The 25,834-nt window shown below is 49.1% G+C and overlaps 1 protein-coding gene across 1 annotated transcript; it reads left to right on the plus strand.

Annotated features, from left to right (window-relative positions):
- Positions 1-957: 957 nt before the first annotated feature.
- Positions 958-25,585, plus strand: CCDC30 (coiled-coil domain containing 30; the record flags this gene model as incomplete). The annotated part of the gene is made up of 26 exons (XM_079545527.1): positions 958-981; positions 1,331-1,451; positions 6,084-6,274; positions 7,492-7,581; positions 7,974-8,127; positions 9,277-9,348; positions 10,364-10,479; positions 11,617-11,724; positions 12,024-12,124; positions 12,670-12,862; positions 15,465-15,563; positions 16,139-16,283; positions 17,446-17,462; positions 17,630-17,752; positions 18,324-18,565; positions 19,174-19,420; positions 20,385-20,558; positions 20,889-21,098; positions 21,736-21,893; positions 22,318-22,465; positions 22,627-22,748; positions 23,258-23,399; positions 23,738-23,874; positions 24,186-24,300; positions 25,125-25,192; positions 25,372-25,585. 26 exons carry the CDS (start codon positions 958-960, stop codon positions 25,583-25,585), a joined length of 3,531 nt encoding a protein of 1,176 aa, XP_079401653.1.
- Between the last annotated feature and the right edge of the window lie 249 nt (positions 25,586-25,834).

Raw genomic sequence — 25,834 nt, forward strand, 5'->3', positions numbered from 1 at the left:
TGCCAGTCAGCTGGCATTGAGAGGGATGGGGAGACTGCTGGGGCACATGGAATGAGAACGGGGTGGTGACAACACTGGAGGGCATCTGTTGCTCTGGGATGGATCCTGTGCATCTAGACTGAGAGAACTCTGCACATAAATGCAGTCAGAGCAACACTGCAACACCTTCTGCTGCTGTGACTTATTTTCTTTGAGTGTATTCCCCTTGACTGCCTGCTGTCTGTGAACTGGTACGTGGTGTAGGAGGCACCCGTGTGAGGCTTCAAGAATCACAGAATCATAGAATGGCCTGGGTTGAAAAGGACACAGTGCTCATCTGGTTCCAACCCCCTGCTGTGTGCAGGTCACCAACCAGCAGACCAGGCTGCCCAGAGCCACATCCAGCCTGGCCTTGAATGCCTGCAGGGATGGGGCGTCCACAACCTGCTGTGGTTGAGAAGCTGTGGGATGCGAGGAAATAGAGAATAGCTGCGGTGAGCAAAGTAGGTTGTTGTCTGGTGTCCTTTCAGCAGCCGTTGTGCGGCGGTGGTCGGTCTGCAGTGGGACGGTGTGTGGTGGGGGGTCCGTGCAGTGCAGTTTGACCCAAGTTGGGTGAGATGCACCCGGAGCGCTGTGTGAGGGGGCTGAAAGGGACGCTGCAGGTGCAGCCCTGCTAGAGAAGAGCGCGATCCCCGGGCTGGGAACGTTCCTGCAGCTTCGTCGGGGAGTTGCGTGGCGGGGAACCCGCCGGACCGCGGGCAGCTTGGGGGAGGGAGCGTGACCCCTCGGCCCGGGTTGAGCGGGGGCGGGGCATCGCGGCGCCATGGCAACGGGCAGCCGCGAGCGAGGCGCCGATTGGCCGACTTCCGGAAGACCCGCCCCAAAGGGGGAGTGTCGCTTCCGCAGCCAATCGGCGCCGCGCTCGGGGCAGCCCGTTGCCATGGCGCCCCGCCGCCCCGCGGCCCGTGCTCGCGTCGCATGGAGGCGGCGGCCGCCGCGCCGGTGAGTTCCCGGGCTCCGCGGGCGGGTGCCGGCAGCGCGTCGCTCACGGCGGGTATCGCTTCCCTGCAGGCGGAGCCGCCGGTACCGGCGGACGACGTCCGGCGCTGGCTACGGGCGGAGGGCGCGGATCCTGGCGACCCGGCGGAGGAGCAGCTGGGTCTGGCGTGGCGGCTGCTGCGGCGCGCCGAGGCGCGGCTGGGGGACGCGGAGCGGCGGCGGGCCGAGGAGTTGAGAGAAGTAAGGGATGAAATGGCTGGGCTCTGCCCCGAGAGAGACGGCGGGGAAGGGAGAGAGGCTGGAATCGCGGGACGGCCGGGGCTGGAATGGGCTCACGGAGCTGCTTCCCCAGGTGGAGCGTTACGTGGGTCACGTCCGCGGGCTGAGCCGGGAGCGGGATGCGGCCATCGCGGAGTGCGAGCGGGAGAACGAGCGGCTCGGGACGGAGCTGGCGCGACTGCGGCTGCAGCACGGTAATCCAGCGCTGCGCGGCAGGGGTGCGGGCAGCTTCCCTGCGGGGCTTTGTGAGACTGGTGATGTTTGGGCGTAGAGGAATTTGATGAGGTTCAATTAGGGTGAGCGTGAAGTTCAGCAGATGTGGAGGAATAACTGCGTGGGCAGCCCCTGACCTGCACTGACGTGGCTGGAGAGGAGCTCTGCTGAGAAGGACCTGGGTGTCCTGGTGGCCATAGGCTGACCATGAGCCAGCAGGGCGTTCTTGAGCCAATGGCACCCGGGGTGCATTGCACAGAGCGTGGCCTGCAGAACGAGGGAGGTTCTCCTCCCCTCTGCTCTGCCCTGGGGAGGCCACATCTGGAGCACTGGGCCCAGTGCTGGGCTGCCCAGTTCAAGGCAGGCAGGGAACTGCTGGGGAGAGCCCAGGAGGGCTACAGAGAGATTGGGGCCTGGAGCATCTCCTGCATGAGGAAAGGCTGAGAGCCCTGGGTCTGCTCAGAGAATCTCAGCGATGTTTGTATCACAGGGCAGGTGTCTAACGAATGATGCCAGGTTCTTTTCAATGGTGTGCAGGTCATTTGGTCCAACACACAGCTCCATCAGGTGCTCAGAGCCCCTCCAGTCCCTCTCCAGGGATGGGGCACCACCACCTCTCTGTGCATCCCCAGCCCTGAGCTAACTGACAACAAACTCCTCAGCCAAGTGCTTGTGTGCCTGCTAGAAGTGGTGAAGCAGCTTTGCCATTGGATTTGGTCTAGAGAAGGCCCGTATATTTAAAGAAAACTTTGTAGGACACCGGTGTATTTGCATTAGCAGTTCAAACCCTGTGGTTTGTGTTTACTTCAGTGCCATCATTTTGTTTGGAATATAGTCTCTCCCTTTAAATAATTTGCTTTTCTCTCAAACATAAGGTCACTTCATTCTTGACTTACTCCCGTCTTCTTTTGTGCACTGAGCACTGCTCGGAGCATGTTCTTACCGTTAGCTCTTCCTTCTGTGCTGTGCCTTATCCTGGGTCTGTGGTGAAGGTGGGGTGAGAAGCACAGCTGGAACAGTTTCTTTGTTATGTGCACTTCATTTTGGGCCAAGATATAGGAGTTTGGGGAAGTTAATTGCTTTTTTGAGAGTTGGTTCTGGGCAGCCTGCAGATCTTAGGGAACATGTCTGACAGTGTGACTGTACAAGACAGGTGAGTTCAGCCCAGTCTGAAAATCTCACTCCTCTGTGGCCCCTTGGTCTCCTGGAGCCACTTGCTGCTGCAACCAGCACAGGGGTTTGTAATGATGGAGTGACTTCTTGCAAGCATCGCTGTGGTAGAAAACTTTACGGATTTTTTTCCCCTCATCTTCCCCACCAGGTGGCAGGCAGGAGATGGAAACGTCCCCAAAGCTTTGTTGGAATTTATTTCTCCTTGCTGGCTCTGCTCTTTTCCACTTTTTGTGTTTTTTAAGGATTCTCATGGCTGTTGGGCAATGATTAACGTTCAGATGAAAACTGAGTTCTGTCCCCATTGCTTGCTATTTGAGACCAGGTTGCTCTCAGCCCGCCATCCATGAGGGCTTTCTGTGGCTGTACAGCACTTTTATGCGCCGGGGCTTAGCTGGAGGACTGCAGCTTTGCTGTCTCATGCGTGGGAGCAGCTTTGAATTGGAGGCTGTGGAATACCCCAGTAGCTGTGTCCTGGGTCCTGGAATGTTTGTGGCTGCAGGTCAGCCTTTCCCTCTGAAAGCTCAGCCTGAGGGGTGGGTGCTCATGTTCTCAGTGCTCACTCCAGCTGGACGTCTGTGGCTCTGGACAGGATGTGCCTTAGCTGCTTGTAGTTCATGAGGGTCATTTCTTGGGCTGTATTTTTTTTTTTCCTACCACTTTTCTTTTTCCCTTCTGGTCCCTCCCCAGTTATTCTTCCTCCTTTACAAAGAACACTGCCCATCTCTGTCTCTGTGCCTCTGCTGTCCATTGTGTGGCTGCAGGGTTTGGAGCTGCATCTCTGCTGGCTCTGTTCCTTGGGCCTCTGCTTTTTGCTGGAATGTGTGCAAACCAGCCCAGATGATTCCTCCCAAGTGCTGTGGGTGTAGGGCAGGCAGAGGGCCTGGATCTAGAGGCTGGGTGTCCTCCAGGTCTCACTGTGCCTCTTGTTTTGTTTTGTTTCTCTGTAGGAGGGACAAGATGATACCGCAGATCAGGCTTTATCAAAACAGGGCTGGAGAAGGGGTCTTGTGAAAAGGAAGGCCCCCAGCCCCCTGGGGTTGTTAAACAGAAATGTGAGTAAGGCGAGTCCAGAGGACTGGGCCTGGAGAATCACTGTAGCCATGCCTGGTTTTGTGTTGAGCTATTGATGCAGCTTTACCTCATTTGGTACCTCTGCCCAGATTGAAATTTTTCCTGTCCTCGAGGCAGCTCATAATCCATTTCTGATGGTTCTCATCTCGTGTGCCTCCGTGTTTTTGGAGGGCAGATCGATAACTCATGCACTGAATTACCAAAGCTTTTATGAAAAACAAATGTACCAGCAGTAAAACACAATGCAGTTGGAGCCTACTGTGATTTAAGAGCGAAACAAACAGAATAGTTGTAGCCTGTTTGTTGTAATAGCTGCATTGCTCACGTGTAGGCAGCATGGATGAGTTCCTGTTGTGGGTGTGATAGCTGTGAATGGCTTGTCCCTGTGTGGCAGGGAGGGAAACCTTGTGAAAGCAAGGCAGCTTTGCAAATACAAAGCGTGCTTCCAAAGAAGTGGCTGTGCAGTGGGAGTGCATCAGTGTGCTGCTGTGACACTGATCATAGAGGATGTTTGCTGTCCTCAAGCATGGCTATGGTGGAGAAGGGTTTGTGAGATGCTGGTGAGAAATCAGGAGGATTTACAAGCAGCAGTCTGTGCTATAAACAGCAGGCTGCCCTCATCCTCTCAAATCTTTCTTTCTTCAGCCTGTGTAAAATGTCTAGATCCTCTTGCCACAAGCTAAATCATGTAGTGTCATTTTTGCAGATTGGGTGGAAGGCAAATTGATGCCCCATCCCTGGAGGCATTCAAGGCCGGGCTGGATGTGGCTCTGGGCAGCCTGGTCTGGTGGTTGGTGACCCTGCCTGTGGCAGGGGTTGAAACGAGATGAGCACTGTGGTCCTTTTCAACCCAGGCCATTCTATGATTCAGGTACCTTCAAGCAAAACTGCCAGCCAAGAAGCAGCTGCAGGAGGTCAGAGCTGTCAGGGCTGTACTCAGAGCAGCTTTCAGAGGAGCTGCAACCCTGACTGGGAGCACAGGTGGGATTTGGCAAAGCCATGGCAGGAATGTGTAGGGCACGTTGGGTGTTAGGTGGGCTTTTTGATTCAGTATGAACCATAGGCTCTTCCTAATGCTTATGGAGCAAGGGGTGAGTTAGTTTTTCAATTGCAAAATGCAATATTTTGTGGTTTGCTTCAAAGAGGGAAGCAGCAAATGAGCTGTATTTGACCTCTTTGTGAAACAAACTGTAATTCATAACCACGGGGAGGGCGAAGGGGAAACCTCAGGGTGTTTTCCATTCATAGGGCTGAACAGGCTGGCTGCAAAATGCAGAGTGGAAACATGGCATTGATTTGAGCCGTAGGGTGAGATTGCGTTGGGTCCCCTCTTAAACCCAGAGAGTGGGAGTGTGGAGCAGACGTGTCCAGAGCAGTGTAACTGTCCTAAGAGTACTAGAAATGCTTGTTGCACTTCCAGTGTTTAGTTTTTTAAGCAGCACGACAGTGTGAGCATCCCTTCTTCCTCCATACGAACCCACAGCTCCTCTTGATTCCCATCTGAGGGCACGTGTCAACTTTTATCATCTAGTTTGGGCTAGAAATTAGGAGAGATGGTTGTTTTCTTCATATTCATCAAATTACTGGAGCAAAAGTGATTGTGAGGTTGATGAGAAATGAGCAACTCTGGCCTACACACCACAGTACTTAGCCATAACCAAGCACCAGCTTCTCTTGGCAACGCCATTACACTCCATTTGCTTTGAAAGCCATTGAAGTCTTTCCCAGTGCAGTCTTCCCAGCTGGAACTTTGGGAGAAATGGTGAAGAGCTGTCAGTTAGATTCTAAAAGGGATTTTTACACCTTTAATCCTACAGGAGAGGCCTTGGAGGTTACTAGAAGAAGTCTGTGGGATTACAGCTGGTTTTGGATGAATGTGCATGGGGGAAAAAAGCGCTGCTCAGATCCACGTCTTCACTGCACGCTGAGCAACGTGGCATTTTGTCTGCTCTTTCAAAGAAAATGTTTGTCATCGCCTGCCCCTGTTTTCTTTATCTTGAGACCTTTCTAATCTGTTGTTTAGTTCCCACTGAACTGTGTTAGGAGTTAAGAGGCTCAAGGATAATGAGGTTGGTGAAGCTGAGCTGCTGGGTAGAGGGAAATGGCCTGAATAACTCGCCCCTCTTAAGGGTGAGAAAGCTCAGATGCAGACAGTCCTATTGCTTGTGGGCAGTGGGTATGAGCAGGAACATTAGGGCGGGAGCAAGGGATCTGGAAAGCAGGTGGAGAGACTAAAAGTTCTACGAGCCTTTGAAGGGTATGGAGAGAAACTGGGGCTGTTGTGAAAGGGAGCACTTGGTGGAGCTGGGATCCACAAGGGATCATTGGCTTCCTTTCCTCCTGTGCTCACAGAAAGCCTTGCCTTGCAGAAGCCCAGCTGAAGGAGGTCCAGGAGATGCTGGAACAGGAAGGCTTGTCAGAAATAGCTCACAGTAATGCCAGTGAGCAGATTGCTTATTTACTGGTGGAAAGAACGGCGCTGCTGGAGAAACTGCAGGTCGCAGATGAGAAGTTGAACTCGCACAGTTGTGTCGGCAGGCTGTGTGCTGCACAGCTTCAGGTACGCCCTGCTTCAGCTGCTCGGGCTGATGGAAAGCCTGCTGGGGAAGAGAATGTCAGAGAATGTCTTTGGTCGTTTCTTTTTAAGTAAGATTCTGCGAATTCTCAGTGCTCACACTGATTCTTTTTTTTTAGTAGGTTTCACACTTGTGTTTTTCTGTTTGATTTGCTCTCACATCTTACACAGGGATGATAAGCAGGGCTATCTTATTTCTAGTTAGAGTTCCTGCCTTGCTGTTGTGGGGTTGGTTGTCACTCCTGGTCCAAAAGCACCTTCGGATGTAGGTATCCTCCTCAGAAGCCAAGAAACCAGCAGGGGAGAGCTCCCTAAGGTGCTGCCTCCCACTAACTAATAGGAAATGTCTCTCTGCAAATCCTGAGTGATCTGCCTGTGACTTTCTTGCCACTTGATACAAACAATTGCAGAAAGTTGTCTTTTTTTCTTGTGAAGCATTGTAATAAAACTTAACCTGGTTAGGAGGAAGCAGAGCTGTAGCTCCCCAGTGAAATGCCAGTTAACTACACCTGCCCTGGGCATTCACCACTGCGATCAGATTCACTCTTCCTTCAGTGTGACGACTGATAAGAGAAATAGAGCTACGTCAGGCTGAAGGATGCAGATGCTTGTAAGTCTTATGTTGAATCCAGGCCGTCCTGCATGGAGCTCCTGCTACTGAAGATGCAGCTGATGCTTACCCGTTAGATGTAGGGGCAGGTTCCATCCATCACTTCAAAGAGCAAGCAGGCAGGGAGCATGACTGCAAGAAGGGCTAGAACAGGAATTCTGCATTGATGTTCATGCTTGTAAGATAGAAGCTGTTGATTAAGCACTCTGCTCTCTTTGGTAGCATCACACATTCTGCACAATCATGAGAGCCACCGCGGTGGTTCAAGGTAATAGAGCAGTTAACCTTTTAACTGGAACATGTAATCTTTCTAATCCTCAAAAGAGCTGCTTCATGCTTGTTCACTCTTATGCTGGAAGCCCAGAAAAGTCTGGGTGTAGACGTGCATTTTTGTGTAGCTGTCTCTGACACATATGAGGTATTTTTGCAGGGATGTGGGATATCTCTGATTGAAACCTGTTCTTATTAAGGTATGATTATAGCACCTGCTAATCAAGGCACGTTAAAACTGAAAATGCAGTGTGCTGGTGCCCAGGGATGCATGGCAACATGCTTTCTTGTGCTGATTTTTAAAAATTTCTTTCTGTGTAAGGATGAATTTGCTCACATTCATCAGGAGTTGGAAGATGAACTCCAGCAACAGTGTGAATCCATGCAGCACACTGAAGATGCAGTAAATGAGGTAATACATTGACATATTAATTGCTTGATGGCATGGCACGTAGGTGAGATTTCAAGCAGTGGGTCTGCTCTTCAGCACACTGTGAAGTTACTTAGAGATTTGTGCTGTTGAGGTGTGGGTGAGCTTGGAAACACAGCCAGTGCAATCATGTCAGGTTGGTGCTACTTAGTGGACTGCATCATTTCGAGGGGGGAAAAGCAGAGCTCTGTAGGAAACAGGCATGGCACACCATCTGATGTTTGCATTTTGGCACGTTCCTCTTGCAGCATGCCTCTATAAGCTCTGTTTGTGTGGCCACTGCTGTTCCAGTGGGTCAGGAGGAGCACGGAGCCATCTGTGGTCACTGTGAGAGTCATCTCATTTCCATTGCAGCACTAGCTTGTGTGTTTCAGCCCTACAGGAAAGAGCTGGAGAGGGAGCGGGCATCACGTGTGAGAGTAGAACAAGACCTGGATGAGGCCACACAGAGGCTGCTGATGGCTCACAAAGAGATCCAGAGGCTGACAGATGAGCTGGCTGCACAAGGAAAGGAGCAGAGCAGAGTAGGTAAGAGCTCCTATTGTGGCTGCGTGCCACTCCTTGTTACTAGCTGGCATTTAGCCCAGCCCTGTTTACTGCAAGCCTTGCACTTCCTTGGTAGGATGGTTGGAGAAAGGCTGTCCTGCCTGTAATGTGAAAAAATCAGTGTCAGATTTTAACCCCGGTACTGAGATCTGAATGCATCCAGTAAATGCAGTCAGGATGAAACCCTGTTTTCTGGGTACAATACCTCAAGCCAGATGCTTCCATGCTGCATCCTGCAGGAGCCCCCCAGCAAAACACAGCCCCTAGAAGCTTTTTCTCTGGGCTCCTCCAGTTGTCCCCAGCTCTGTGATAGGGAATGCCAGCATTTGCAGCAATTAGCTTGCTCAAGGAGACTGCTAGCACCTGGGCAGTGTTGCTGTGCGAATCACAGATCGTGATTCTAACCTTGCAGCTTTCACAATGTTCAGATGTGTCCCTAACCCTCCTAGCCAGCCTCCAAACCCATCATTACAGCTTTTTAATCACGGGCACTGAAATGAGCGCTCTGCAGTTGTCTGCTCTGGTATCGACTGACACGCGTGCGTCTGCGGGCACAGTGGTGTGCTGTGCTGCAGCCTGCAAAGGGCACTGCTTCCCCAGATTTCGGACGGGATGCAGCATGACTCCTCTCAGTGGATCTCCCTAAGTATCAAATGAATCTAAGGCTTTCCAAACTGTGAGTAAGGGTTTGATGCTTGCTACGTCTGTGTGGTTTACTGTGCTATATTAGAGAGCAAGATGAGTGAGTTCTCCCCATGCTGTCTGTCCTGCATGCCTTCTCTTCCCTGTGAGCTGCAGAGCCATGAATAAACAGATTCTTTGAAGATCAGACATTTTGTTTCTATTCAGTAAGGCTCCACTGGAGCAGTGTATTTTGGTTCAACCTGCAGCTGCCTGTTGTGTTAATGGGAAAATACAAGATTGCTCCTGGGCAGTTTGTAGCCCCATTATTGAGTCTTTAGTGATGGAGATCAGAGATCTTAAATCACTGCAGTGGTTTAGCTGCACACCCCTTGGCTGACTCTTTTTCTTACAAATTTATATTTAACAGAGAAGTGCATCAACAATGCCGTTGAGTTTTGTGTTCAGAAACCTGTAACCAGAGCAAAACTGTCTTTCCTATTCTTACAGGAGCTGCCCCGTGGTCAGTGCTGCAAGATTCTGGGAGCCAGGGAGAAGGCATGGATGAATGGAGGCAGAGTGGTAAGTCACCCAACTCACAAGCAGAGGAGATCCAAAATCATATTAAGGCTTTCCTTAGCAATAAAACAGGCTTTTTGGCCAAATGAAGGCTTTGATAGAAGGCTTTTCTTGTTTTTTGTATTTTTTTTTTTTTTTTTTTTTCATTTCAAATTACAGAAAGTGAAAATCCAATTGCACAGTCCTTGCTTGGAAGTGGAATTTGAGGTTATGGTTAGGTTTTTTTTTTGTTGTTGTTGTTTTTTGCGGGATTGGAATGAAGACACTGGGTATAGTTTTAGTTTTGCCTGAGGAAAAGCCAAGTTTAAGCTGAAAAGGGAAAAATCTTTGTTCGTTTCTTTAAGGAAAACTGGTTTCCCACTGGTTACACTTAGGAGTAGCAGAGCAGTGTGCATGCACTTGTTAGACCCACTGCTATCACTGTGCTCCCCATACAGACATATTCTCCTGTTTCTTGCAGGTGAAATACTGCTCTGTGTTAATTCATCTGATGGTTACACATGCTTATTGATTCAGGCTTTTATGGCCATCTATTCATCATGTCCTAGATAGCAATACATTAATAGTGAGGTTCTCTCTCTGCTCATAGCAAATAGTGAATGTCATGTAATTTTTCACTCATAAGGAAACTTCTTCCAAACTGTTTTACTCTGAAGTACGTTTTGTGGACAGGCACCAGGTTTGTCCGTGCTGCTGATTCTGGCTGTAACTGGAAATAGAGCATAGCTCGTGTGGTGGATGGTTGGGGGATTTCAACTCGAGACTGCTGTGCTCCTGCAGTAAAGGTGGCACAGCTTGGTTGTGCTGGTATCAAACCTGGATCTCCAGCATCATAAACCTCTGTCTAAGTGAGAGAACTGTGCTCCCACGTGCGTCTGTGTGCACTCTGCTGTCACACAGCTGTGCGTAAGGGCAGTGCAGTTTCAGAAATTCATGTGATAGCTCTGCTCTGAGCTTGGTGGAAGCGAAGGGCTGAGGCAGTGTTAGAGCTGGTGACCAGTCCATGTGCTGTGTCCAGACAGGACGGAGCTGCAGAAGGCCATGGAGCACAACAGCAGGCTGGACAAGGAAATCCTGGCGCTGCGTGCGCGGGTCCAAACACTCGACTTGGAAAGAAAGACATTCCTTGATCTGGTGAGTGCCCATCCAGTTCTGGCTTGCTCTCTGGGTCAGCAGGCTGCTGACAGCTGGCATTCCTGGGCTGACTGCTGATGTTCAGCTGGACTCCTTTCCCTGCTCTGCCTCTGTGTTTCCCTTCTCTTTGCTGTGAGTCTTTCCAGAACTGCAGTTCTGATGTCACGTGGCTCAGAAACATCCAGAGTCAGAGTCGTTGCTCTTAGTTAAATGGTTCACGTAATGAGATTAGAATTCTCTGAATGCAGCAATCTTTCTCAATAGGATATTTCCTTAGTGAGGTGGCCAGTGGGGAGTGAATATAACGTCTGATTTGGCACAAGTTGCACCTCTGTCCTTAGCTCTCAAATTCCCTATTAGTTGTTCAGCAGCCTACAGCTGGTTCTCAGGAGTTTTAATTATTTATGTCATCCCACATCTCGCTGTTCTCCTGGATTAAAGCTAGTAGTTTTAAAATAATGTAAGTATCATTGAGAATACTGTGCCCATCTCTTCCAGACAGTATCAAGGACTTACTTTCTTGAATGAGATTTATTAACATTTGAGGACTTCAAACTTTTAGTATGCAGTTCTGCTCCTTGCATTCAAAACATGCTGACTCTTAGTGTTATGCTGTCATCTGAAACTTGGATTTACAGGGCAGTCTGTGCTGCACGTGCACACGTAAGTATATAGATACCAGAGATGCATCTAAGATTTGAGATTGACTTCTCAATGCAAAAAAGGAACGTAGCCAGACTGAGATCACTTCCAGCCAAACGTGTTGTCAAGCTGAAGTCTAAGAATCTTTGTTTCTTAGGAAGATGAGGTTTAGCTGTTGATGTAATAGAGAGCTGTCATTCTAATCTGTGAAAGCTGCGAGCAGACTTTGTTATGAGCCTTGGGAGCTGTGTGTCCTGAAGTCATTTTTCTGTCTGAGAGCAGCATGGGCAGTGGGGGAGCTGCATGCTGACCTCCCATGCTTCCACCTCACTGGGCTGAGGCCGCCTGGCGGTACCAGCCGTGTGAGCTCAGCAGTCCCTCAAGCTGAGCAATTAATATTAATAAATCTTCAGTTTATCAGCTTGAGGAGGATCTTAATCCCATAAGGCAGAGAGATGAACATCCACCAAAAGTACGAGTGTTTTTGTTTTGAAGGTTGAACAGCTGAAAGAGGAGATCAGTGAGTATCAAAAGGGCGAGAAACGAGGATTCCCCCTGCCCACACCAAACAAGACTGAAGAAGTTGCAGCTTGCTCACTGCAGGTATTTTCTTTTGTTTTGCCATTTTTTTTGTTTGCCATCACAGAAAGCAGATCCTTTCTGTGTGTGTGTGTAGATGTGTAGAGCAATCTGTTGGTGTAAGCTAATGCCCACTGCTGCTTTCCCAATCGTTACAGGTCTGGGGGGTTTTACTCTTATGGCTGGTGGATTATCTTAATACAAGCAGATGTAGCTCGTGTCCCATTCATTTGTTAGAGACTTGGGCAGCTTTAAAATCACATCATGCCAAGATATTTCAGTCTTAATTGCATGCTAACTTTTCATTTCCTCTTGATACACAGGGCACAAAGGATGAAGGGAGAGCTGAAGGGGATTGCATTACAGGCAAAGCTGGCTCAGATCAAGAAGACAGATGTCAGGGTAGTGAAACTCTTCATAAAAGGTTTGCAATGTAGAAATCCTTAATACATTGTCTTTTTGGATGGCTTATTTTGCATTCTGGCTGCTGTTACTCTGTCCTACAGAGTGCATTTAAGAGTTGGGTTCATTCGAGTATCCTTTGGTACCAGCTTTGTTTCTTTGCTCTTGAATTAGAAAGTTTGGAGGTAATGCAGTCCTGAGTGGATGTGTATCAAGAATGCAGGCTGTTTTCTGGCACTTTCTCCTGTTTTCTGCTTTCCTAAAAGAGTAGATGTCGGGTTTTTGTGGCTCCCTGCAGGCAGAAGTGTTGTTTTTGAAATTGTTTTGCTGCTGGGAGGATTTTCTCTGGATTTGATTGCTGTCCAGGGGATGTACAGAGACACTTGGCTTTCACACTTAAATACATTAACTGGGATTTTTAAGGGAAGACAAAGCTTCATTCTCAGGTAGCCTGCTCAGGATGTGCTGCTGCTAAGCCTCTTCTAAGGGCTTCAAGGAGGAAAGGATTGTCTGATCCCATCCCACACAGCAGTTCCAGTCTTGGTGATGTTTGTTGTTGTTGTGCAGGTGTCGAGAGGTGATTGAAAACATCGAGGGCAGGAATTCTCAGCTCCTTCACAAGCTGCACAAACTTGAGCAGGAGCACGAGGATTTGGTAGAGCGCAATGAAGAGCTGGAATCAATTCTGGGAGAGACACAGATCCAAACAAAGCAGGACAAGGAACAGTTTGAGAGTGAGGTGGAGGGACTTCACCGGAAAGTAAGTAAGGAATGGGAGAAATGCTGTTTGGTTTTGATTCTAGCTGCTTGTCTCTCTGCGTGTGGATTGGTAAAATAAAATGATGCTGGACCTACAGCTGCATGCTGCTTTGTGTAGTTTGACAAGAAACACTACCTGCAAAGTCTGTCACTCATATGATATTGACACTTGCTCGGAGGTATGCACACCCCTAAGGAAGTACAGCAGCATTGTCTTTTCCAGCTTCTCCCTTTTTGGCACTTGAACAAGCACTGTTAACAAGCTAATTTGTTGTCCTGCACCTGCAAGATCAGGCAACGTTCCTTTCACAAACAGCCCTTCTGTATGCCTGGGCTGTGCAACCTTCAGTTTCTTGTCTGAGCTGAAGCAAAGCATTTGCGATTCAAATTTGAATTGCGTGATGTTTTCTCTGAAGGTATTTCCTTTGAGCCTCTTGTATCTTGGAAGCGTTTCTTTCCCCTGAGAGGCTGTCCCGGATATCATCAGTACTCTTTCCAAAGCTCCACATCAAGCTCCTTGAGGAGGTGCATTTCCACCTTGGATGGATGTTGCTGCTGCCCTCTGAAGTTCCTGCTGAAAGTTTGCAAGTTTGCAAGTTTGAGGCGGCCAGGAGTTCTTTGGAGGCTCAGAAGGGGCAAGAGGTTTTTCTGATAGAAGGTCATGATGGAAGGCCTGGCTTTGGCCTCAATCCCCATTCCTCTCCAGACCTGCCTAGCAGAAGAAATTGGTTACTGTGGGGCACTGGTGCCACCTGATCTGAAGAAAGATCACTAATTAAGCATGCTGGTGATGAAAAGTTGCACTTACTTCTTTAGCGCAGCATCTTGGACACCTGTCAGTTGCAAACACTGAAGCACTTGGGAGTATGGGGGCCAGGATCTGCGTTGTCTGGAGACATCCTTTCTGAAACTATTGGATTTGAGAGGACAGTGAGGTTTTCCTCATCACCCCTTCTCTCATCCTGCAGCATCTGCTGTTGCATAGAGCAGAGATGGCTGGACACAACTTTCTGAAAAGCTCTAAGGAAGCTGATGCATTTGGAGAGGCTCTGCTTCACCTTCATCAAGAGGTGATCTTGCTGGTTTCTTCCTAACGTGTTCTGCTTGGTTTTTGGGCACCCTCAAAAGAGGGCAATCTGGGTCTTTTCCTGTTAGCAGGACAGGGCTGTTCAAAGGATCCTTTGACTTGAGAAGGTTAAGGAAGTCTTTATTTCCACTTATTTGCGCGTGACAATCTGCGAGTCTTTAGGACGCCATTGATCCGAACACCATGGTAGTTATCTCATTTACCAGAGCTGAGGCCGTGTCAGAGACCTCCTTGCAAGACCTGCTGAGTCATCTCCGTTGACATCTTGAATGTGGATTAAGTGATGGGTGAAGCTTCTCAGTCTGAGGCTGCCGCTGTTGGAGTGATCCTTAGACCTGGTGCGACGAGGGCTCCATCCTTCTGGAGATGGCTTTGTGAGGAGCACTGCTGCACGGCATTTGTGGAGCATTGCTTAGCAGGGCACGCAGTCCACTTCAACTGGGCAGCTGAATAGCTCTAAGGACAGGTCTTCTCCTCTAATCTCTGGCCAGAGAGCAGAGGAAGCCAGAAAACGTTTTTGCTTCTAGGCAGGTAGGGAATAGAAAGCTTTACCCCCGAAACAGACTGTCAGGGACTTTCAATTTCCTTTGGTTGGCTGAAGCCCTTGCTGCTTGGCCAAGAGTTCCTCCCTTGGGCTGAGCAGCCCTGTCCCCTCTGACTGAGGCCAGGAGATGTTCTCTGGAGCTTCCAAGCAGCCAAGGAGATGCAAGGCTACAAATGGCAGCAGAGGAGGGGTCTGCAGGATGGAAGAGAAGGCTAAACCTTGGCTAGATGCACTGTCTGTACAGACGGAGTGCAGCAGAGCTGCGTTATTCATTTCTCAGGCTTTTGGGTGCCTGGCTGTAGTGAGGGAAGAGCTGCACAAAGGCGAGTGCATTGGAGCCTGGAGAGAACAGCACTGTGGGTGTTTGCCAGGCTGCACCGTGTGAAAAGGACTTGGGAACCTTTTCTGCTCTGGCACACCTACCAAAGTGCTGGCTGCACAGGTTGCTGATACAGAACGGGGACGCAGGGACACAATGTGAGCATTGTTCTGCCATTAGAATGGGACTTACCTGCCCAGCTCAAATACTGAAAAGTTAATGGCTTGGAAGAAAAATAAGCGAAATAATGGAGATTTATTGAGATATATCAGCTTTGGGAGCAAAGGCTGGCAGGGGGCTGAGGAGAACAGGTTTGCTTTGTTCCTGAGATCCCTCCCACAGTGTCCCTCCAACATCCTGTTAGAGCTGCAGGCTGTTATCTGGTCATGGAAGGGGTTTCTGTATGAGCCCTGTATGAGTGTTTCACCCCCCTGGGTTCCTGTTAACTCCTGGCTTGGTAAAATTAGAAAACAGGCTTGCTCGGCCTTTGAAACAGCAGGATGAAAGGTCTGCTGAAGCCAGCCTGCCTTGGCAGCAGTCCATATCCAGCCCTACTCCTCACTTCCAAATGTAGGATTTGTTCTGAAGTTGCTAAGTTCACTGCCTTTTGCAAGGGCTGGTTTGGCTTTAACCTGTGATTTGTGTGTGTTAAGATCACGAGTTTAGAGACGGAATTGCTTGAAGTGCAGAAGAACAGAACAGAGATGAGTGGGGAAGAGCAGGCATCCGAAGGAGCACAGGAGATGCAAGAGGTAAGGGGTTTTCTCCAGGAAAAGTGTCATTTTATTTGGAAATGTATTAAATGAGCATCTCATGTGAATGCTCTTTATCAGTTTCTTCTGAGAATTTGTACCCCATCAGCTCATGCCAGGCAGGTAGCTGCTTTCCCCCAAAGACATGCAACATGCCAGTCCAATACTCACAATAGCTCATTACTGTGAGCGTTCTTTTAGGAGGTTTTCTTGCCTTCATTGCTACAAGCTGAGGAGCACGCTGGCTTCCTTCTGAGGGGCGAAAGGTTTACAGCTGTAGAGGAACATCAAGACCTGAGGTTCTGTAACTTGCCAGCTAGACAGAGGGATCTGCAGGTTTCTTTTGTGGGGAAGTCAAAGCTTGTAGTATATGGGAAATCAACTTGCCCAGGTATCCTGCATCAGGTGAATGCTCCAGAAATATTCAGCCAATTCGAGGCATAATCCTGCTGGCAGCTTTTGGGAAACATTCTTCTCAGCCTCATCTTTCTAGAAAATGGGATTTCTGCAGTTTGTTTCTATTTTGCTAGGATGAGTGGTGCTGCGAAAGTGACTCACGATCTCACTTGTTCCAGATGCTGCAAAGCTGTCAGGAAACAATAGAAAAGTTGGGAAATCAGCTGGGAGAGCGCAGAGAATGGAGAAAACAACTTGCATCTGAACTTGAGCTGTTAAGAGAAGATCTGAAGGCTGAGAAGAAGGTACTGAGCAGCCAGATGTGTACCAGCTACAGGTTTGCAGTGCACTCCCAGGAAGAATGCTGTGAACATTCCAGTTTGGAAAGTGGGCAGTGCTTTTCCAGAGGCAGCTGCATGTAGTTCCTGAAGTGGGACTCCCTGCAGGGGAGGGATGCCTTCCTGACTCCATAAAACATCCATGGTTGCCCTTCAGTGGTGTTGCTTGAATTCTCCTGACCCTTTTCTCTAGTCCACTGGGTTTCAAAGCTTTTTTTGGCAGCTGGTTTTAAATCCAGCTACTTTAAGGGGGCTGTCTCTAACTCCAAAGTGCTGCTCCTGTTGCTGAGTGCTTCAGGGCACATTTCGCTGGAGGCTGACTGGGGAGCTCAGCACAGGCAGGTTAGGTGCTGAAAACCAGGCTGAAAACTAAGAGCTGCAGATCTGCAGCTTGGGTCAGACACAAGATAGGACCTCAGCGAAGGTCTTAGTAGGAGTAGTGGTGGTTGCATCTGTGACAAAGCTATTCTTCCCTCCCTGGGTGACCTTAAACCAGCTGTGAGTCATCATCACTTCGTTAAACATAAATAGAAATCAGTGGAGGTCTGAACTGTTGGTGGAACTGCACGCAGCCTTGTGGAGGGACGGTGTTACCTAGAGGGCAGCTCTTTCCTAGTGCTGTTAGAAGCTCACCTTGCAGACCAGGCCTTGCTGAGAAGTAGGTTAGAAAGTGGCTGGGTCACTCTGTATGTCAGCGTGTGAAAGGAGCTGTCAGGTTTGGACATGGTGGGAAGAGCAGGTGGAGCCACTCTAACCTCTGCACCCCAGTAGTTCCATGCACTCATCACCTGGGGAACTCGTGATGAAAGTCTTCTGTCCTTGAAAGCTTGTTTGTGGTTCTGCTTAAGCTGCAGAGGGAAGTTTTTCTCTGTCACAGGGATGATGAAGTGAAATCCAACGGCCTCTGTTAGGCTTGCAGGTAGTAAGTGTTCTTCATGTATTTGGTAGGACCCTTGAACTTCACAAATGCATTAAATTCTCTTTTTTTAGAGCAGCTGTAGTGGGAGAAATCATTTTCCAGCAGGGTGCTGGGAGTGAGCTCTGCATGAATTCTGAGCTGTTCTGAATAATACACATCTGGATGTCAAGACTTGAAGTTGTTCAGTGTTTTGCCAGATGCCCAAAACTCGGCACTCTTGTTCTTGTAGGTTTTAATAATGACCATGTAAGAAATGTTCCAAGAACTGATGCTCTACAAAGAGCGCTTACATTTATTAGAACTCCTTTTTTTCCCTTGGTTTTAAGAGATTTCTGGATGTTGCAGAGGAGAAAGCACTTTCTCTGAGCTTATAGTTAGGGGTATATTACATTGCTAACTCCTTTCTTCAACAGGGCTTGCCTAATGCAAAACCAGAGCTTAAAAGCCAGAGTGTCCAAAGAACTTCAGCAAGCAGAGATTTCATTAATGCTTCCCACGAGAGGCTACAGAAAGACAATGCTCTACTAGATACAGAGGTGAGAAGTGTAAAGGAATCACCATCGTTCCAGTGTCTGATGCATGTAGAAGCTGCATGTTTGCCTTGCTCAATATAAATAAATGCAGTTGTATGTGGATGAGACCTGGAATCAGAATATTGGTGCTAGCATACACTCAGGAAGCATTTGCTTTGGATTTGGTCTCACCAGTGCTTAGCAGATACACCAGACTAGGCAGATGCTTGTTCCAATCGAGAGTTCTGTGTCCCTGTGTGTTCCTTATCCCTTCTTTTCTTGCCCCTTCTGCTTGCAGTGCATGTTTGTTCTGTGTCCTGGGTTTTGGGTCTGTCAGTGCCAGGTGTTGGGACAAAGATGACATTGGAAGTGGAAGGCAGCCATCCTCAGCAAGTGGTTTGGGTTGATTTGGGTAGAGAAATACATGCCTTGTACTTCTGCTGCTTTTCTGCAAGCTGCTTTGTAAGCTACAGTTTTGTAAAGAAATGTGGCACACAACATAATGCACTGAGAAATAGAGATAGCCAGCAGGAGGTGAAATCAGGTAAAGCAGTGGGATTTGGTGACAGCTGACACTCAGCTGCCTCCCATGCAGGTTTGTATGCGTGTCCTCAGGGGAGAAGAGCTGCAGAACGGCGAGGCCAAAGAAAATGAGTGGTGGTGTTTTCTGACCCTGCAGGTCTCTGAACTCGTCCGAGAAAACGAGCAGGTTGACAAACTTCAGCAGCAACGGGAAGATGTGAGTATGGATGGAAAGGAGTTCGAAGAGCAGGTGGCCAAAGTGGTGTTTTTGGAAGAGCAGATCCGGAACCTGACAGATGAACAAGAACAGCTCTGGTAAACCCTAACAAGGGCTGTGGTGCTTTCTGCCACTCACCTGTGCTGATGGTGGAGTTGGTGGATTGAAAACTTCATGCCCTGTTTCTTTTGGGAGGAATGGCCACAGCTGTTTGTGTCTTTTCTAAGATAGCGGGTAATCAGCTCTCTGTAGAGAGTTCTGGTCAGTGAGCACCTCCTCAGCAAACCCAGGATAAGGTGTAAGTTAGCTCACTGGGACGTGCAGTTTGGATCAGCATAAGTCAGACAGAAGGCTTTGGGGGGGCTGTGAGCCCCTGCTTCCATACAGCAGGTCATGGTGTAAGTGTTCCTGGGTGCTTGTGAGCCCAGACCACACAGAGCCACACAAGTGCTTCTTTACCCAGCTGTGTAACCTAGTAATGAATGACTGAGAGCTCACCCTTTGGATACACACCTCTTGTGGATCGGTGTCTGTGGGAGCCTGACCCTTAACCAGAATTAATAGACCCAGGATTAAATCCCCTTTGAAGCCTCCAGAGAGCCTTGGCTATTGCCCAGAGCACTGCATGAGGTTCTCACAGCCCTCAGAGGCTGATTTCCCTCAGATACATATAGTTACCACTTTCCTGTGCTATTTCTTCTTCAAGTTCTGAATTACTTGAAAGCAACAAGAAGAGGGAGGAGCTAGAAAAGCAGCTGAAGGAGAGCAATGAAGAAAAACAGTCGCTGCTGGAAGAAATCGCCCAGCTAAAACAAGATATCCTGACTACCAGGGAGCAGCGTGGCAACACGTCTGAGGAGGCCTTGAGGATGAATCAAGGCACGATCCATAGAGACAACAGGTTTCTTACGTCACAGAGCTCTGCAGGCGGTTTAGATGGGAGCATCAAACAGGTATGGGCAGCTTTGCCATCTGCACTCTACTTTTTTCACTAATTTAGTGGCAAAATTGGAGTGGAAGCCAGTCCCTGAAGGGCTGCAGGACTGACAGAAAGGGAGAGCTGAGCTGAGAGACTGATTTCCTTGGGTATGCTGCTGGGGAATGTGCAGAGCCATCGTGTCCCTCTGTCACGTTTTTAGATGTAATAGGAAGAAGAGATTTCAAAGACATCCAGGATGGAGAGTTTTAAGATAAGCAAGGATTACATGCAGGGGTTTGGAAGAGATTTGAGGATAAGAAGGCCTGCAGGCAGGGGTGAAAGCAGAAAAGTGAATCAGAGCTGCAGTGATACCAAGGCTGTCCCATGTGTGCTGTGGGAGCAGGTTGTGACAGCAGAGAAAAGCATGTGGTTTGCCAAAGCAGGTTAGAAGATGTAGGGAGGGTGCTGAAAGAAATCCTCATAGGAGCAGGTGGGGAAACAAATCCGTAGGTGATGAGAGCCCTGAAAAGGGGTTCCCAGCCAGCTGGGCAACGACATGGGGAGGAACCTTTGATCTTCAGTAGGTTTCATTTGATCCCAAGAGCAGAGGGTGAAGAGAGAGAATGCAGATCAACAGGTGGCTGAAATTGATGCTGGGAAGAAGGATTTTGATAAAGCAGATGTGGGAAGAGCTTTTAGTTTGTGTACAGTGCTCTTGCAAGGCTGAAGAGCTTAATTAATGTCTGAAAGCTCCTGTAAATCTATTTGCCTGTAACAGAAGTGAGGGAGCACCCCGTGGTGTGCAGGCTGCTGTGGCAGTGTGTCTGTCCCTGTACTGCTGGCAGCTCTCACTTTGTGGATCTGGGTGTCACCTGCGCTTAGAAACTGCCACAGAACTGGGGATGCTGTCAGAAATCACTCGGGGTCTGAGTTGTTTTGCCTTTATTTGCCAGGTTAGTTTTAACAGGGCTTTGTTTTCCTGATCCTTGTTCCTGCAGAGTCTGTCTGAAGAGAGATTCCAGCAGCAGGAGGAAAGGCTGCAGCAGCTGCGGCACGACCTGCGTCGGGTGCAGAACTTGTGCAGCTCAGCTGAGAGGGAGCTGAGATACGAAAGGGAGAAAAACATTGACTTACAAAAGCAAAATCTCTTGCTTCAGCAGGAATGCACCAAGGTAGGAAGAGAGCGGGGAGAGGAAAGCGTTGTGTTATTTCACGAGCTCTGGGAGGTCTGAAGTGCTGATTTCAACACGTGGATCTGATTTACGTCCCTGTCTGGGCTGGTGAATGTTGGGGTCTGTTCATGTCTTGCTCTCACTCCAGTTTTCCCCAGGAAATTATTTGACCAAACAGTGTTTCTCTCATGCATGCACTGCCTCCAAATAAAGCATGGCGTGCTTGCTTGCTGTATTTAGCTTTTGTTCTTGTTCAGTAGCTGGTAATCCTGTTGCCCAGATTCTATATACTGAAGTGCAAACTTGATTTCTTTTTCTTTTGAAACTCAGGTCAAAGCTGAACTGAAGCAAGCCCGGACAAAGCTCTTGGACACAACTGAAACGTGCTCCTCTCTGTCAGCACAGTGGGAGAAGAGCCAGCAGAAGGTCAAAGAACTCGAACAAGAGCTCTTGAAGTGCTCCCAGGCTGAGAAATTGCAGAGCAGTTTGCAAGAGAAACTTGTGCAGGAGAAATCTAAAGTGTATGAAGCACAAAAGCAGGTAACTCATGAGGGTGGACTAACTCACCATCAGCAGTGATTTTAGCAGTTATGTGGCTGTAGTTCAGAAGAAGATGCACTGGCAGCTCATGAATCAATTTCCTGAAGTGCATTTCACTAGGGTGAGATTGCCTGAGAGGCTGACTGTGTATTTTAGAAGACGTCAGTCATTAATGGGAGTGTAATTAAGGCAGTAGAAGGCAAATTGATTACCTTAACTCCTGTCTCTAAAGCTCAGTATTTCAGAGCATACTGCTGGGATGCTGTCAGGTGTAGGGAGCTTGCATTGTGCTCTCACTGACAACTCTTGCTGCTGTTTGCAACCTGGTGAGCTGCAAAAACTCTGATTTTTTTTATGGCATTGATTCCTATACTGATTGCTGGATTTGGTTTTGAAGTGTGCAGGATCACACTAAGTGTAAAAGAGGATTGTTGCTAATTCGTGCCACAGTATCTGATCCAAAATCTGAGTCATTGGAAAGGATTTGCTTTTTGTGAGTGCTCTTGGAAACAAAGACCTGCAGAAATGAGTACATCTGCGTAGAAGCAAGCAAATCTTCCTTTCCTGTGACTCCTTTGATTCCAATACCAGCTTGTTAAATTTGAAAACTTTAATCCATGTCCAATTTTAATCTGAGCTCTCAAAGATCCAGCAAAAGCTGAAGGATTCACAGCACCAACTCCTGCTGGCAGAAGCCCGTGTTTCTGACAAGAAACTCCTGGAGGAGGAGCTGAAGGAAGCTCGAGGAAATGAAGCTCGAGTGCAGCAAGAGCTCCGTGAGGAGCTGCTGAAAAGGTACACAGAGCTGGGGGAGAGCCACAGCATTCCCTCTTTGTGAAGCGTGAAAGGTTGGAGGGGGTTTTGGCTGACTCAGAAGGTGCAGCAGCCTTCCTGCCAGCCCAGTGAGTTGGGGCAGCGCTCATTCACCTCAGTGTTAATTGAGTTAATTAACTGTGCTCATTCACCTCTGGGTGCCAGCACTGTGGGTCCGGCTGTGTCGCAGCACGGCTCTGTTCACGCAGGGTTCGATGCTCCCAGTCCCAGCGTTCACCTTTTGGCGTGGCACTGGAACACAGCGACATCCAGGACTGATTTCTTTCTCCCCCCCCGAGTCGTGTGGGCTACGTGCAGCGTACTGCGTTGTTTTTGGAGCTCGCAGAGGCAGATGGTGAGGCGACCTCGGTGTCAGCGTCTCACTGTCACACCGATGTGCTTTTAGGAAGCTCCTGGAGCAGCAGGTGGAGGAGCTGTGGCAGCAGCTGCGGCATTCCCAAGAGACAGAGGCGTCACTGGCCAAGATGCATGTGGAGCTGCAGGCCAAGACTCTGCACGCCTTGGAAGATGACAAGAGAACTGACTCGGGCGAGGTGAGCTGCAGCACACGCGTGTCCTCATCACCCAACGTGAGGCTGAGAAGCAGAGTGGATGGGACCTGTGATGGAGAAGCTTTGGAGACCAGACTGAAAGGAGGTGGAGAGCCCCTGTGGCTGAAGGATGCGCAAAAATAGAGAAAATATTTGTTTTGCAGCACCTCCAGTGTCAGAAGGAGAGCCAGAAGCTTTCAGAGCAACTCTCGCTGCTGAAGGAGGAAAACAAGGCTCTCTATGAGGAAGGAGTCCGTCTCCTGAACCAGAAGGATCTGTATGTCAGGTAAAGGCTTAAGTGGGAAGGGATGTGGAGTCAGGAAAAAAAACCCACAAAACTACCCAGGAGCTGCTCTTTATTTGCCTGATAGTGACACCGGATTTGACTTTCTGCAGCCTTTCATGTCTCTCCTGGTTAGGACACGTAGCACTGAGAGATCTGTCTTAATCCACAGAGAGGTAACCCAGAAGAGCCAGGGCTGGGATTTGTAAAGCTGGGAGTCAGTTGGGGGGATACTTTGGGTCCTTTCCTCAGTCAGTTTCCACTTGGTTGGTGCTTAATGCAGTCTTGCAAGAAAAAAATGAACAACCAAATGGTCAGATGTGACAGTGAAAGGTGGGGTCTAGGAAATCAGTGCACTCGCTCTGCCTTCAGCTGTGTGGACAGAGCTTGGTAGATGGCTGCAGCTTCTGGTTCAGGCTTGGAGATGCCTTTGTAAATGCAGAATGTCTTCTGCCTCATTTTTGGCTTAAAACACAAAAGGGTTTCACATCTTTGTGTTTGTGCCTCCTCAGGAAATATAACGAAATGCAGCTCCGCCACAAAGACAAGATCCGCAGAGCCAAAGCAACGTTTATCCAAGAGGTGAAACAAAGGGACAGCAGAATTAAGCAGCTTGAAAACGAGCTCAGTGAGTCAAAACTCCAAGTGGAAAAGGTAAAAGAACTTATCGGGGGCTTTCCCCACAGGGAAGGCAGGGAAAGCTGACTGCAGAGTAGCTCTTCTCCTTACAAGGAAGAGATTGCCACAGTAAGCTTTGCAGAGCAGCTCCAGCAGAGGTGCACTTGCCTTGCAATGGCAGACAGGAGGCTTGAATAGTTAGAGCTGATGGTGTAAGAGCCACTTCTTCTAGCAAACCTCCTGGAAAAGGACAAAGCAGCCCTGAGAAAGGCACCTCGGTGCCTGTGGTGTGTTGGGAGAGACTGTGGGGTTTGCAGAAGATAGAGAAGAGCAAAGCGTAACTTCTGGTTGTTTCCTTCTGCAACGGTGCTCAGGGGAAGGCACTGATTGCACAGATCACGACTGAGAATGAGAAGTTACTCCAGGAAAGAAGGCGGCTCCTCCAGAGGATCACTGACCAAGAGGAGACCCCTTGGAGCAGCAGGTCTACGGTTGCTGCCCTGCAGAGCAGGTAGGCACCTAGCGATGTCCCAGCGGGATGCCCTGGGAGCCTGCCTCCTCCTTGCGTGTCTGCAAATGTGCTTTCTATGAAGAAATCCTTAATTTTGGCTGGAGGAAAGCCCGAATTGTGCCTCGCTCATTAGTGCTGGAGCTGTTGATTGCTGTGGGATATAATTAGGCCCTCTGCCCAGCAAAACTCTTGGCATACAGCTGAAGTCCATGGAGGCAAAAGGATCTGAAGTCGAAAGAGGAAGATCCTTTAGGAAGCATAATGGGGCCGGAAGGGAAATAACCTGCACCTTGTTTGTGCAACACACCCAGAGTGAAGATCCTGGATGAGGAGAACATGCGGCTGCATGAGAGCAAACTCCTCCTCTCTGGCCACGTGCAGCCCTCGCAGCGCGTGCTGAGGAGCAGCCACACTCCCAACACAGAGGTGAGACCCCCTGGGCTGTGCTGATCTCAGCAGACAGCTGGCGGGAGCCATGTCCTGCTGGGAGGATCAGTGTCTGCAGCTGCAGTTGAAGTGCCAGAGAAGGGCTGGACCAGGGATGGAACGGGGATGCCAAGCATGCAGCAAACTGCAGTGGCTTGTTGGCGAGGAGGAACTTGTAGGGTAGCTGGTATGGCGCTCAGATTATTATCTGGTCTTGCTTGTTAAGCAATGAACTTAGGATGAGAAGTCCAAGGGTGATCAAAACATCCCTTAGAAGTACTGGTAAAGAGATCGGGAGCACAGGTAGCATTCTCTAACAAAAAAGCTTTTCCAAGCATGTCACTAGCAAAAGGAGGACTAAAGAAAACATTGTTCTGCTGTTCAGTCACAAATGGAGATGAAGATGAAGCAGAGACACTTAATGCCTTCTTCACCTCTGTATTTAACACCAGTGATGGGCCCTGGGATCTCCAGAGCCCTGAGCTGAAGGGCTGCAACCAGGGGGGATGAATGATGAGCCCAAGGTGACTTTGAACTTGTCTGGGATTTGCTGCTAGAACTGAAACCAAGTTGGAAACAGTGGTTACAAATGAAAAAGGGCACTTTCAGGACCTGTATGGCAGTCCGTGGTGTTTTCTTTTTTTCTGGTTGTTTGACCTGGGCTTCGGGGTTTGTTAGCTTTTGACTTAAGATTCAGACTCAAAGGACAGATTTATGTTTAGTAGCACGGTAGAGCTGGGGGACCTGCACTGGAGTGGGGGACGCCTTCAGCTCCAAGGCTGTACATCCAGGGTCTGACGTGCATCTCCTCTCTGTCTTTCCAGGACTTGAAGAGTGCCAACTTCTCTGAACGACAGCTGCAGAGTAAGGTGTCGGCGTCGCCCCGTGCCAGGTATTATGGGGTAAAATGAGAAGGAAGGGATTTCTCCTTGCATGTGACAAGGCAGGAATGGAGCGTTTGGGCTTACTTGTAGCCCTATGCTGCCTCACAGAGGTGCGCTGTGGTTGTGCAGGTGGCAGGAGGTCAGATAATGCTGTAAGAATGACTTAAGAGCAGAAATGTGTTTTCAGTTTCCCACCACGAGAGCCACCAGACTCCCTCAGCAGCCTGAAGCCCGTGCACGACACCAAGCCTGAAGGAGGAGCTGAGAGCCAGGATTCGTCCTTCTGCTTGTCCCCCTCTCAGCCTTCAGAGATTGGGTACCTGAATGTAGCCTCACCTGGAGACACCACGGCCTCCCAGCTGCAGGAGGAGAGTCAGAGCATCAGCTCTGAGAACTTCTAACCTGGGAAAGACGTTTGTGAAGTACAGACTGGCAGGGCTGCCAGGATTTGGACTCCAGTTGCCACGCAGTGTTAAGGATTGCAAGAGGGAGTGTTGCCAAATGACTTGATGATTTCTGTGGTAACTAAATTATGCAGTAGCTTTTTTTTTTTTAATTAACTTAGCCAACAATAAATGTGTGCGCGTCATCTCCGACCTACCCAGAGGCTGGAATTTGCAGACAAACTCAATACAATAGAAGGGGGGTGG

This window comes from Tetrao urogallus (assembly GCF_951394365.1).
Source record: "Tetrao urogallus genome assembly, chromosome: 21".
NCBI lineage: Eukaryota > Metazoa > Chordata > Aves > Galliformes > Phasianidae > Tetrao > Tetrao urogallus.